Source organism: Panicum virgatum, chromosome 2K (assembly GCF_016808335.1).
Source record: "Panicum virgatum strain AP13 chromosome 2K, P.virgatum_v5, whole genome shotgun sequence".
NCBI classification, from domain to species: Eukaryota; Viridiplantae; Streptophyta; class Magnoliopsida; order Poales; family Poaceae; genus Panicum; species Panicum virgatum.
In genome coordinates, this window is record NC_053137.1 from 54,722,116 (window position 1) to 54,736,700 (window position 14,585).

Genomic DNA, 14,585 nt, shown 5'->3' on the forward strand with positions numbered 1-14,585 from the left:
AATTTTTTGCACCCACCGAATAAATATAAAGATAAAAACTCATTTAGTAGTCCCGCTAGAATTGCTCTTGCCAGCCGGTAACGTGGAACAATGCCCCGGGATGCTAAATTTTAACTTGCGAAGTGATGCGCTCCTATTTGGGTCGGTAAGCACACGTACTGATGTGTAGCAACAGTGAGAGGCTGGTGTCATCGCATAGGTGTCGCTGCTCAAGACACGCAGTAGTCGAGCCTTGGGCCCGGAGAAATACTGAAAAAAACGAGCAGCATGTAGACTTGGAACAGTTGAGTCATATATTCATTCCCTCTTTGGACCGGCATTACATTTCGTGACTAGCAAAGATTTTTTTTTCTGAAGAAATGTGACTAGCAAAGAATCACCGGACCTTTTCAACAGCCTTGCCGCTGCAGCGATGACTGCGACGTTAGCCGTTAGGCCAACGCCGTAGGCTGCACTCTGCAAAGAGGGGAAAATGGGCCCAGAAATTAAGCAGTCCTTGAGGCCCAAGGCCTCCAATAATCGCCCAGCCCAACCAGTGCGGCATCTTCTTCCTCATCGTTCTGTCTGTCTCGTGTCTCCTGACCTGTGTGCAGAACTCGCACTCCCCTTCCCCAGTTAGGGCTTGATTGGTTGCAAGAGCTAAACTTTAATCTATATCATATTAAAAAGAATTTTAGTATTTATAAGTATTAAATAAAGATAAATTATCAAACTAATTGCAGAACCCAAGGGCTAAACTACGAGACGAATCTAATGAGATATATTAATCTATAATTAGTGAATTGTTACTGTAGCAAAACTGTAGCAAATTATGGATTAATTAGGTTTATTAGATTCGTCTCGTGAATTAGCGCTCAGCTGTCAAAAAAAATTATAAACAGATTTTATTTAATACTTCAAAATAATAAGATTTTTTTTGATGTGACAGAAACTTAAAAAAAATCTCTCAAAACAAACAACACCTTATGATAGGCTCCACCTCATCGATAAACCCTAGCCCCTCCCATCCCAGCGTGGCTCTCCCTTAGGGATACCACCACCAGGTGAGAAGCCTACCCCGAATCTCACATCTCCTCTTTCTTTTCTCACCTTGGGGCTGGCCTGATGGGCAATGCCCGTTCGTCTTGTTTTCGAACATCGTTTGTGAGATTGCTTTAGGGTCCTTCATCTTCGATTGAGTTGAGCAAGAATGTATCTACTAGTCTTGGATATTCCTTGTTTCCAAACCTGCTGTACTCAATCCAAACTTGTTTGTTAGATATATTATATATATTTTGTAGGTATGTGATGTTTTCCTCGTCAAATTTTGCTGATTAGTATTTATATGGAATATTATCTTCTCACTTTATTCGCTAAAGTTTTATATTGTGTGTACCTACGTAAGATTTGGATCAATAGCCAATACCGAAAAGATTGGTCCAGTATGCCAATAATTATTCGAGAACCTAATTTAATTGGTATAACATGTTTTGTTAAAATAAATGATCCGCTAATTTTATTATTTCATTTATTATATTAAAATGAAAGATAGGAGTATGAAATAAAAGAGAAAGAGAGGTAAAGAAAAAGGAAAAAGTCCACTTTTGGCCCCTCAACTCTTTACAAATTCTAATTTTGACCCTCAACTACAAAACCGTCCAGTACCAGTACCCCAACTACTAAAACCGTTCACTTTTAGCACCTGACTCTGATTTTGGTGGTTTTCATCTGACATGGCACATTGTAAGCATCTAGGCCCTCAAGGTATGTTTCGGTGATTAATGACAACCATTATTGTGACTAATGAGTTTGTGCAGCTTAATAGATCATTATCGCTCATTTGGTCATATGTCAAAAGAGGCCCCTCAATTTCATTATTCAAAAAGGCGATCTCGGTATTCAACTCAATTTTATGTCAAGACTAAGGATCTTTCTAGTCCTAAGTGTCATAAGGTTGAGAAGGACACTTAGGTTAGTATAGGTTTTATAGTTTTGTAGTGATCGCACTATTAAGAGGGGTTAAGGCTAAGTAACTTGAGCATGGACATGGTCATTTGAAAATGGATGCACACTATGGTCACTCAGGTTTCTAGAAGTTCAAATAAGTGGTTCTCAAACTATATCTCAAGAATATTTGGATTTCATTCAAGACTCAAATCAGAAAAGACAAAATCAGAAAAAGTCTATACACCGGTTTAACCGACGCTCTCAATTTTCTATACGTCGGTTGAACGAAGTCAGCAGAGTCTGGACAAATTCAATACACCGGTTAAACCGACGTGTTTGAATTTAACGTCGGTGCATTGGTCCAGAGTTGGTTTTTCCAGGGAAATTCAAGTTCTATTCACCGGATTAACCGACGCTGTTTGAATCAAGACGTCGGTGCAATTGACCAGTGAGATGGTTTTTCAAAGGAATTTAAAAGTTGTACTCACCGGTTAAACCGACGATAGGTTTGAGTTAACGTCGGTGCAGTTGTCCAGAGACTTGTTTTTTCAGTGGTTCAGTGGACAACTACACTCACCGGTTAAACCGATGCTACGTCGGTTAATCTGCCCCAGTTGTAACGGCTAGTTTTCAGAAGAGGCAGTTTACATTCACCGGTTAAACCGACGATGACAATGGGGGGTACGTCGGATTAACCGGCGCTACGCAGTTTTCTGGCAGCTTTTCTCCAACGGCTCTATTTGTGTGAGCTGCCTATATATACCCCTCCAATGGGTCATTTCGCCCACTCTTGACACCAGGCAACATCCATACACTCATACTATAGTCAAGAGCCACATTGAGCTTCATCATTCACATACTTGTGCATTCAATCAATCAAGAAACAAGATTAAGGACTTGAGTAGAGAGAAGCTAGTGTGCATCCGTTCTTGGTGATCGGTTCTTGCTCAAGTGAAGGCCTTAGCTTGTTACTCTTGGTGATTGGCATCACCTAGGCGATCTTGGTGATCGAGGTGTTTCTCGCGGAGCTTGCCAAGGATTGTGGGAGCCCGGAGAAGAAGATTGTACGTGGCTTGATCTCCACCACGCCGGGATGGTGAACGGAGACTCTTAGTGAGCGCCCTCGTCTCGGTGACTTGGGAGGTGACAATACTCTTTGTGAGTGTCACAACGTGGATTAGGGGTGTGTGCCAACACATCGATACCACGGGAAAAAAATCCGGTTGTCTCTTGTCCATTCCTTTTATTCAAGCATTTTCTTTCATGCAATTTACTCATGTGCTTGACTTAGAGATCATAACTTAGCTCTACCTTGCTAGGCTTTACTTTGTTTTAGCTCTCTCAGCTTGTGTTAGAAGCTTAGTTATCCGGTTGGTGAATTGGTGCCCTACTAGCATTGCATAGGTTAAGATTGCTTTACTTTGTTTTAGAATTTGAAAAAGGCCCAATTCACCCCCCTCTTGGTCCATCGATCCTTACACACATGTTGACCGGTATTGACCCGATGACATGGACAGACAGGACACATGTTCTCCAGCTCGTCACCGACGTCCGCTCCCCGCACAACCACATCCGCGTCGCCGACGTGTCCCCGTGCGCCGCGGGCCACCCGCTGGCCGGCGCCCGCCTCCTCCTCCTCCTCGACGACCCCGGCAACATCCACTCCCTCTCGTTCCCCCGCTGCGCCCGCCGTTGCCCGCTCACCGCCACCTACCTCGACGCCTTCGCCACGCTCCCGCAGCTCCTCCCGCGCCGTCCTCGGCTTCGGCGCCGGCTCCGTGGCCCGCGCGCTCCTCCACTTCCACCGGACCTCTCCGTGCACGGCTGGGAGCTCGACCCCGCCGTCCTGGCCGTCGCCCGCGACTTCTTCGGCCTTGCCGAGCTCAAGAAGGACCACGCGGCGCGCCTGTCCGTGCACGTCGGCGAGCCGAGCTCGAGAAGGACCACATGGCGCCGGAATTGAAGGGGAAAGGGACCAGGGAGGCCGAGGGGCTCACCACGAACTCATTTTGGGGGTTGATTTGGGCGGAGGAGGGCCGGAGAAGCAGATCGACGTGAGGGGGGCAGAGCTCGTGGTGCTCCAATGGAGGCCGGCGGTAGGGCCACTGATTCCGACCGATTCAACTGTGGTTCGTCGACACCACAGTGCTCAGGAAGGAGCACGTCGCCGATGCGTTCCAGAGCATGTACGCACAGATGGCCTGCGGGCTTTGCCAGCGCCACGCCGTGCTCCGCGTGGGCGCCATCTTCGCGTCGGGCCTCCTCCGCGCCATCCACTTTCTGCAGCTCCACTGGGAGCAGCTCGCCACCGACATCGAGGCCGGCGCGCTGACCCCGCGCGTGGCCGCCCCGTCCGTCCGCGAGGCCGTGGCGGCCATCCTCTGCCCGGACCTAGAGCTGGCCCGGTTCCTCCACGCCGAGTGCTCCTGCGGCGACTGGGCAGGCATCGTCACACGCGTGTGGCCCAACGCCGAGTCCTGCGCGCGCCTTGAGGCTCCTGCTGCTCGGCATCAGCACCACGGCGCCCTTCCTCGATGATGGCTGCTGTTCCATGGGCGGCGCGCCCTCCGCCGCCGTGTCCGCCGAGCAGCACGCGGCCGCGCAGGAGCGGAGGCGACCAGGGCGGCGCGGGAAGGCGACCGGGGCTGGGGCGGCGCGCAGGGGCGGAGACGGCCGGGGCCGGGGCCGGGGCGGCCCAGGGAGAGCCGGAGTCGGGGCGCGGGGAGAGAGAAGAAAGATGGGAGAGAGGGGAAGGGATGACATGTGGGACCCACTGCTTAGTTGGCAAAAAAAAACCACTGCCATGTCACCTCAAAACCACCAAAACCAGCCTCGATGGTGAAAATTGAACGGTTTTAACAGTTGAGGTTCCAAACTTACCCGGTTTTAGAGTTGGGGGTTAAAGTTGGACTTAGACAAGAGTTGAGGTGCCAAAAATGGAATTTTTTCCAAAGAAAAAAAAAGCGTCACTGCCAACTGATTTACACCTGCTGTCCTGCTGAGCATTCGTGGTTCACCTCTATTCCTAAGTAGGGTTAATAGAAAAGCTCAAGACTCACAAAAAATTTATATTTAATTTGCTAAAAACTCAATTCAAACTAAGCTATACGTGGAATCAAGCCAAGCTTCGACTAATCTGGAGCTCGCGAGCTCCAACAATTTGAGACGAAGCTCGAGTATTTCAATTTGCATGGCATGTGCAGGTACCCTGTTACCTCTATTAATTAAATTTCTAACCGTCAAAGTTAAAATAATATAGCTGAAGGCTAGAGCCTTACATTAGCTAGCGAGCTACTGTGTTGCATAAGCTACTCCCTCTATTCTTTTTTGATAATTCTATTTCATCTTGGTACAATGATCAAGAAGAATAATCTTGCTTATCATCTCATTAATCATGACTGATCGTTTTCGATGTTATCATATATGTACACTAACATTTTTTCAAGAGAAGTTACTCTGCACAAACCTAACGGCCATCCATACTATTCTCAACATGTCAACTTGAATAGAACTATGAAAAGAGAATAATTCAATTTTAAAAATAGAATAGAGTGAATAAAGTTAAATATCCAGATATGCTTGTCTTTTCATTTATTTATCAAATTACATGTGTCTTTTAGGTCAACATCTAGTTTCATTGCACTATACGAAGATTGTTAGCTTGGTAACCAAATCGGATGAGTGTCGTGAGGATGAAACTCTATCATGTCTCATGAGGGACATGAGATCGCTCTGTGATACCGTGAAATTTACTAATGTGTCATAATATTTAATGCTTATATTTTTTTTTAAAAAACATTGATACTGGCCTTATATCTGCGTATCACCAATGCCTGCTGGTTCTTCGATAAAAGTTAAGAACATCTCGGGCTCAGAACGATACAGGGTTTCCCAAACCGTCGGTAACCGGTCCGGTTTGACCGGTTACCGGTCAAACCGGTCCGGACCGGTTCCGGTTTGGTCCGGTATGAAACCAGTCCAAATTCAAAATTTAAATTTAAATTCAAAAAAATGAAAAATTCTCAAAAAATTCCTAAAAATACTTCAAGATGCGACAAATCTAATGATGTCAAATTTTCTCAAAAATTCGTTCGTTTAGTATAGTTTGCGGGGATTTGAAGTTAAACAAAAAAAAGCGTGCATACAAAAATATACAAATACAATGTAAAGTAGTACAAAAGAGGGTTGGAGGGTTCATTTAGACTAAAATATGTTATACAAACATTTATTTAGTATACTTTGCAGGCATTTGAATCTAAACTAAAAAAGAAAAAAATTTGAATTTGACCGGTTACCAGTCAAACCGACCGGTTACCGGTCAAACCGGCCGGTATACCGGTACAAACCGGTTGAACTGGGAAGTTTGAATTCAAACTTGAATTTGTCCGGTTCTGACCGGTAACCGGCCAAACCGGACTGGTATACCGGAACCGGACTGGTATACCGGAACTGGAGGCCGGCGATTACCAGTTAGCGTCGGATAGTTTAACCCTGGAACGATATCGGCTTAGTGATGCTCCAGTTGGTGACAGACTCCCTCGAGGTCGGCTCGTTGACAGCCCTCCCGCTCAGGGCCTTTCATCTCCTCGTTTGGTTCCTTAAACCTCACCTTTCCCTTCTCTCGAACTCCCTCCTCCCTGCTCTTCCTTCCCTGGCGGCGACGACCGGGCGAGCAGCGGCGCCATTTGTCCTGTCTTCGTCCAGCCCTGCCGGCGACGACTGGGCGAGCGGCGGCGCCATTTCTCCTTTCTTCGCCCAGCCCTTTGCCGGCGACGAGCGCATCCTCCAGGTATGCCCGCCCCTTCTCTTTCCTTTTGCTGCGCGAGACGGAGCACCCCCAAACCCTAACAAAACTATTTGTATTCGGATCTGAATCCAGTTACAATATATTACCTACTAACTTCGATTTCGTTTGCAAGAATTATCGGGTGTACATTGTGTACAGCCATGTCCTAGGCTGTGTCCGCCCCTGCTCTCAGTGATGTCAATTATGCTTGTCAGACATTTAGGGAAGTAATACCTTTGGTGCTGCAGAAGTTTGTTAATTAATTTGGCTGCAGAATGCCGAGTGCAATGATTTACTGTTATTTTTTCCCTGTTCACCATGGTTGCAAGATGAAATCAGAAGCATGCTTTTCCTTTTCTCCCCGTACAAAAAGAACAATAGGATCTACTGAACTGTGTGGTATATTGTGAGTTTTTAATGAATTCCTTGTCAGATATGGTTCCATGCCTACACCATTTATCATAGATGAAGGGAATTGAATCCACAGTAAACTTTCTGGTACAATGCTACCATATATGTTTTGGGTGCTGTATTCTACAGCCCCTTTTACTATTTGCTACTCCACTATCTAAAAAAGTTTGTCTACTTGAATCACTACTTGCAGTATTGTTATATTCTAATCCAACAGCTAGTCATATCTGCTTCCCCGCAAGTCATTGTGCAGTGTTGAGTTCTTGTTTGTTAATATCTTACTGCTGCTTCTTGGGAGATTGAAATTCTGTTCTCTCTGGTCAGCACTAGAACTGTCAATGCAATTTTATTGAGAAATAAGCAAAGCTACACATCTAGATTCTGCAACTATGTAATACTGCATTAGATTGTAACTGGAAACTGCACAACAAATATAAGCAGAAATACAGGACCTAATGGTAGAAATGACTTGATGTGCCTTCAACTTTTCATAATTGTTGGTTACTATTATCCTTATCCTTAGCTCAACAGAACTTACCTGGTGGCTGGTGCTGATGTCTAATGAGTATATATTCATCCAGATTGCTTTATCTGCAGGACCATCATGCCTGCTGGTGATAACCCACACTCAATCTCAGAGAAAAAGGCAGCATTGCGGGACTCTCCAAAACAGAGTAAGATTGTTGTTAACGAGCAACCCAGGGCTTCCTTTTCTGAAGATAAAGTTGCTGCTACAGTTAGCCTCAAGAGACCACAACCTTATGGCCCCCTAAGTCCCACCAACCACCACACGTTGGGCAATCCAGGGGCAAATGGCCATCTTGTGTACGTGCGCAGGAGGCCTGACACTGATCAAAGCAAAGGAGGCACTTCTACTCGTGCTGGAAGTGTCAGTTCTATGAGCACAAAGAAACCTATTGCAGGCGGATTGCAGTCACAGGAACAAAGTCTGAAGCGTCAGGACAATGTAGCTCACACCCAGTTCGCTCCTCGATTTTCATCTCCTGCTGCAGTTACTGCCTCCCCTGTTTTGCAATCCACAGTTTTGCCTTCTCGACGTTCTTTTGAGAAGCAATCTCCTGGGAAGGTTGCTGTTCAGCCAACTAATGATGTGATTACTAGTTTGCCACAAAGCAACGTGGCATCAGCTACTCCAGTGTTTCAAAGTGCTGCAACAGCTAATTTGGCGACTAGCAGTGTTTTGGCTACTAGTGTAGAAGCTACCCTAGCACCTGATCGAGCTGATCAACCGAGATCAAGCAATCAAGATTGGAGTGATAGATTTATTCAGCTGCAGGCATTCTTGAGGAATAATGAACAATCAGGCAAGGAAGAATATATCCGCAGTAAGCAATCTCCAGGAAAGATTGCTGCTCAACCAACTAAGGATGTGACGACTAGTCCGCCACCTCGCAATTTGATGTTCTCTACTCCAGTGCTTCAAAGCTCTTTGGCTGCTAATTTAGCACCTAGTGGTGTTTCAGCTACTAACACAGCATCCCCAGCTGCTATATCTGCTGCTAATTTAGTATCTAGCAGCATTTCGCCTACTCATACAGCATCTACTGATGCTATATCTGCTACAACTCAAGCACCTAATAGAGCTCATCCACCAAGATCAAGCAATCAAGATCCAAGTGATAGATTTCTTCGGCTGCAAGCATTCTTGAGAAATAATGAGCAGTCGGGGCAGGAAGAATATATCCGCAGTAAGCAACTCTTTTAACTTAGTTCAATGCTATTTACTGAAATCAGGTCACACAAATCTTTTTGTGTTCTCTTAGAAGACTTGTTGTTTACCGCAACTGTTGTATATTAATCTTATATATGTTGTGTCATTTGGTTGAACTGTAGTGCTTCGGTCTTTGTCATCTGTTGGACGAAGTAAGCATGCCATTGAACTGGAGAAACGGGCAGCCAATCTATTGATCGAGGAAGGTAATACCTGCAATCTGATTTTTTATTTTCAGCTTTGAAGTTTATTTCGGTGTTCAGTTCTGCTTCTGAAATGACTGATCCTCTTTACGAAAGCATGAGCTCTTGGCTTGACAGTTACTTTTTTATGCCCATCAGGGAAGGAGCTGCAGAAGACGAAAGTTCTGAATGTACTGGGCAAGCTTTCGCCCACTGACGCTCCACGATTTCCAGCTCAGCCCGCTACTGTCAAGCATCTGCCATTCCCAGCTCATCGATGAAGGGAGTGGGAGATTTGCTTATGTTGCCGCATAAATAGGCATTCGCCATAAATAGGCATTCGGTGATTTCTGAACTCTTGCCACTTGAATGCCGTGCTATGGTCATAATTGCCGTGTTGTCTGTGAGAACAAGCCTTATATCTCAATTCAGATGAGTTAAGAGTAGATTGACTGACGTGCCCTCATGGTGTAAGCATTATCATGGTGGTATCTTACTCACTTTTGTTGCGCCATTGTTGAAAATCTGATGCAACAATGAACTCTGAGATGGTTGCTTCATGCAGTTTCTTCTCTGCACAATTCGGCACCCTTCTGTGCAAGCTTTCACCCACTGAACCTTGATTTTCAACTCAGCACCCTTCTGTTATGCATGGTGCATCTGCCTTTCCAAGCGTTGGTGAGAAGTGGTGGAAGAATAGGTTTGTTTAGTGAACTTTCTTCTGAACTATTGCCACCTGAATGGTGCGGCATGGTATATATATATATATATATATATATATATCTATTAATACAATGAAGCGCAGTCCTCCGACGAGTTCGAGAAAAAATATATATGAATCTATCCTGTCGACTTGCACTAGACCGATTGACATGCTTTCATGGTGTAAGCATTGTCGTGAATGGTTGTTCTTCTCTGGCCATCATATTATTTATAATTCGTGTAACTGTGAACTCAAAAGTCTAACCAAATGTAGAGGAGGAAGCTGCGTTGGGCCAACAAAAATTCCGGAAAAGTTTATGCAACGGCTTCAAGCTAAGAAATGTTGTCCAGCTAGTTGACGTGTTGCATTGATACAGACAGTACCAGTATATTTTTGCGGATACTGCATCTTGTTTAATTGCACGGGGACATCAAGTATCGAATAAGAATGACATCGCTGGCAAGTTGACTATTTGAGCCGAGATACTTCATTATTGATGCTTACGACTGACCATGTCGACATAATTTACGAAGGTTATCACCAAAATAAATTCCAGCTCCCTGCTAAGCAGCAGACTACTTGTTCTAATTGAGAGTTGAAGGGCGCAAAAAAAAAAAAAGTTAGGGCACAGCAGACTACTCTCATGGTATAGATTTGTGAAACAGTTGTTTTTTTAAGAAAATGAAACAGTTGTTTTTGACTTTGTTTCTATGTTCAACTATAACCACTTGTTGCAGATGAACAACTTGACCGGTAATATTGATGCTGTTTGCGGCAAAAGTGATGCAACTGAGCACAAGCCGCAAACAGTCTTCTCAGCTCCTGCGCAAATCAGTGTCACAAAGAACACAACTGAATCATGCCTAGTCACCCAAAAAAAAACTGAATCATGACTGAATTTCTGTATGAACTGTCCAGAGACACATTCAGGTAAAGCCAAACAATTAGGACCGCGAATCTGCGATTACACTTTCGTCAGAAACCACAACAGGTGAACCATGAGATATTATGCACTATAGTTTGCATGACCTTTGTCGACAGATATAATTTTGTCCACGGAAGAAAATAGTTTGCATGATGTGCTCTAGGAAAGATCAGTAGACATTTGGGCAATTCTGACCTTATTCTCCTTTGCAACTTAAGCCCTGTTTAGTTCCCAAATTTTTTTCTAAAGTACCCGTCACATCGAATCTTTGGACACATACATGGATCATTAAATATAGTCGAAAAATAACTAATTACACAGTCCAACTGATTAGTACGAGACGAATCTTTTAAGTCTAATTAGTCCATAATTGGACATTGATTGCCAAATAAGAACGAAAGTGCTACAGTGTCAAACCCCAAAAAATTTCGCACCCATTTGCACAAGCATCACCCTGGTGAGTTCAGCACTATATGTAACTATGTAAGCTGAGAGCTTCAACAAGTCCCTTGGCCTTTATTTTGGCCAGATACTTCAATTATACAGCACTATATACAGCTTCCTTAGACTTCACGACATCAATAATCGACACAGGATCAAGGAGACCGGACCGAGCTTCTTCCATGCACACCATTCGCTCGGCAAACGTCAGGGATGCAGTAGCTTTCGGCGGCGGCTGCTTTCACTTTCAGAGCTCCATCATGCATTTGTGCCTGACGGCCGGTTTGCCCTCCCGTGGATGCTGCTCCTGGTGCACATAGCAAATCCGAAATTATACTCGTCTATGATAATGAATCCGCCTCCCTTGACTTGGAATATTCAAACTCCCACGGTTCGATGCAGTTCAGTACAGCCTCGAGATTTCGATTTCAGATTGGTTGTCAGATTCCGAGTATCCCATGATTGCGTACCACACTGTTGCATGACTCAATTATTAATGTGATGAGCCCCCTCAGATCTAACAAAGTTACCTGTGAAAATTGATCATCTCTTGCAGTGAAGAACTTGCTCAACTGACAGAGGGGCCCAAACCTGCCGAGGCTGTAACATGGGTGCTCACCTCCTTAAAGTGAATGCTAGGGCTCCTGTTAAATTAAATGAAAAAAAAGAAAAATGGTCACTGTTGTTGTACAAGGTTATCAGACTGCTTTCAGTGGATGCTACTAAGAACATGTACTCCCTCCGTTCCAAATTATAAGTCATTCCAAGAATCTTGGAGAGTCAAATTTTTTCAAGTTTGACCAAAATTATACAACAAGATAATAACATTTATGATACCAATTAAGTATCATTAGATTCTTTGTTAGCTATATTTTTATAGTATACCTATTTGATGTTATAAATCTTTGTGTTTCTCTCTATAATTTTGGTCAAACTTTGAGATGGTTTGACTCTCCAAGATTCTTGGAATGACTTATAATTTGGAACGGAGGGAGTATCATGTTGTGACTTGTGATGTTGCTCCCTTGGCAAATCATACATGAACATGCAGAGAGAGAGAGAGAGAGAGAGAGAGAGAGAGCAAACAATTCACGTACGCTAGTGTTTATTGCTAGAAAACGACACCCCTGATATATATATCTATAGTTTTACATGTTCCCAGGCCAAAGTGGATCCATGGTGGTGAACTGGTGATGACTCCTCGCGGGCCCCAAAAATTAGGTGGCCCTTGGGCTGGGACCCACTGACAAGAGAATTTTAACCACCAAAACGGCATCTGATTGGCGGGAATTAACAAGACCTCCACAGCTGGTGGAGGGGTGCTGACGATGGTATATTGGCATGCCACTAAAGAACACAATAGCTTTTGGTCAAACAATGAGCAAGTAGCAAATAGATGTATTGGCAATGAGCTCTATGGCAGTGACTCAACCAATATAGAAAAAGGGAAAGCAAGCAGAGAAAAGTGGGCACTCCATTTGTTTTAGTTTTTTGTTTTTTGGGTGATGTCAAGGTACCTCACAGACGAGCATTCTTGGTGCCTTGCACTTTATCATAATATCATTGATGTCATTCTCCAACTAGTGTCTTCTACTCTTCATCCAATTGAGACAAGCGATCTGCATGGAGCCACAAACAAGCAGCATATATAAACAACCACATGATGGCCTGTCACAGTTTCACTGGAAAACAGATTAGCTCAGAAGGAACACAAAAGGTAAAACCGCGTTCCCATGCTAGAGAAAATCAGAATGACAAGTTAAAACTAAACTGTAGTCTGTAATCTTAATGTGTGATTTAACAATACGATTTCTTAAAAACAGAGTCATCATACTAGAAGCGAGCTCAAAATAAAAACGTTCATTTTTTTTTGCAGGGAAAACGTTCAAAGTTTGTATAGACACGCAGGCCTATATTGCAGTATTATTCACCTGTACTGTGCTGGCTTTGTTGCATCGCCAAGAGGCACCGAGATTCCTGTGCGTGTCATGGAATAATGAATCAAAGCCTATTTTATCGCATTCCTCCCTGATCAGGGCGCAGAAACACGTTCACATGGGAGGAATCAAGCAAAATGCGCGTAGTACAAATAGTAAGTAACATACTGAAAATATTTAAAGCACTTCCAAAACTGGAACAGTCTTGGGAATTAAAAAAACTATTGCCCCATCATATGATTAACCTCTCAAATTGGACTTTGGTATCCGGATCACATGTATCTCCACCCAAACCACAATTATGTTTGCTAGTTTATTGATCTCTGCACACTGGAGCGTTGGAATAACTTGTACTTTTTAACCTCCACGAGTAAAGAACTGCAGAAAATAGATAAAAGTAAAGATCAAAGATGATTAAATTAAAAGACCAGCCAATCCCAAATAGACAAGTGCATATCTGGCCGTACATATGTAGCTTTACAAGATGCAATCCTCTAGGAGAATGCACTCATCATATTTAAATAAGCAAGTACTTCTATGATCTCCAGGAATATTGTTGAGCTCATAAAGCGTGTACCGTTAAAATAAATTTGGCTCAAGATAGCCCCACAACTCATAATTGTATCATGATTCAGTATGAACTTTTACCCTTTTTCCTCTTCTTTTTACCTGATGTGTGAGAAGCATTTTTACTGAAACATTTGGAAAAGGTCGTTCCTTTAGCTTGAAGATATTTAGAAGCAAACGAGATGATTGATGGCAATGTAACTGCATATGCAATCATTCATTCGTTTCAAAGTAAAAATGTAATTTTCCATGGAGAATAGAACTCTAGCCCCTAAGTTTGAGACACACTGGTTTTTTCTCTGGTATGAATTCTGCTGTTATACAGAATCATGTACATGTTAGTGGGAACATTTACATACTAAAACTCCTACCTTTTTTGAAGTTGTCCCTGAATCTGTGGTTTGCCGTTCTCTGAGTAAGAGGACAAATTTTGGTTGGCCCTACAACAATATATGCTAGAATCTTCAATCAACACATCACCCCGGAGGCCCTGATCCCCCCTCTATGCTGTCACAATCGAGGTTAGGCCTGTCGCATGCATTTCAGTAGTCTTGCCTGTGCCCCCAGAACCAGAATGGACAAAATTGTTGCAACAGTACAGGTAATTTTTTTAAAAAACATTCCTAACATTTATACTATTATGATAACACGACATGAATAGACAGTTTGGGAAAATCCTAGAGCAATAGGTAAATGGTTTTCCTGAAATACAGCCTTCCTCAGTTCCTCCCCACCTTGCAAACCAATCATGTTTTTTTTTCCAAAAAAAAAATCAACCACCCATGGTATTGTGAAAGAGAGGATTCGTACCAAGGAATCCTTCTCAAGCCGAATAATTACCCCTGCAAGTTGACTTTAATATGGAAGCGGGTATGGTCGGATTCCTGCGTGGTGCAGCTGGGCCCCTGTGAGAGGGAAAGATTCTAACAAATAAAGAAAACAAAATTGCAGTGGTGGCCCCACAAGCTTTGTTGC

General features: G+C 43.7%; 2 protein-coding genes and 1 long non-coding RNA gene across 4 annotated transcripts; 2 read left to right on the forward strand and 1 right to left on the reverse strand.

Annotated features, from left to right (window-relative positions):
• The first annotated feature begins 3,430 nt into the window (after nt 1-3,430).
• Nucleotides 3,431-3,889, forward strand: LOC120695475. The gene has a single exon (XM_039978715.1). The coding sequence runs from the start codon at nt 3,431-3,433 to the stop codon at nt 3,887-3,889; it is 459 nt and encodes a 152-aa protein (XP_039834649.1).
• A 2,559-nt stretch (nt 3,890-6,448) lies between these two features.
• Nucleotides 6,449-9,645, forward strand: LOC120686107. 2 transcript variants are annotated; one of them, XM_039968276.1, is made up of 4 exons: nt 6,449-6,715; nt 7,705-8,832; nt 8,978-9,061; nt 9,197-9,645. In XM_039968276.1, exons 2-4 carry the CDS (start codon nt 7,728-7,730, stop codon nt 9,316-9,318), a joined length of 1,311 nt encoding a protein of 436 aa, XP_039824210.1. In that variant the 5' UTR covers nt 6,449-6,715; nt 7,705-7,727; the 3' UTR covers nt 9,319-9,645. The 2 variants fall into 2 exon arrangements, with proteins under 2 accessions (XP_039824210.1, XP_039824203.1); XM_039968269.1 differs by having other exon boundaries at nt 7,721-8,832.
• A 1,436-nt stretch (nt 9,646-11,081) lies between these two features.
• LOC120686180 lies at nt 11,082-14,527 on the reverse strand. The gene is made up of 3 exons (XR_005680027.1): nt 13,038-14,527; nt 12,624-12,725; nt 11,082-11,750 (listed from the first exon to the last, which is right to left on the reverse strand). It is a non-coding gene; the product is annotated as an uncharacterized LOC120686180 (long non-coding RNA).
• Nucleotides 14,528-14,585: the final 58 nt, after the last annotated feature.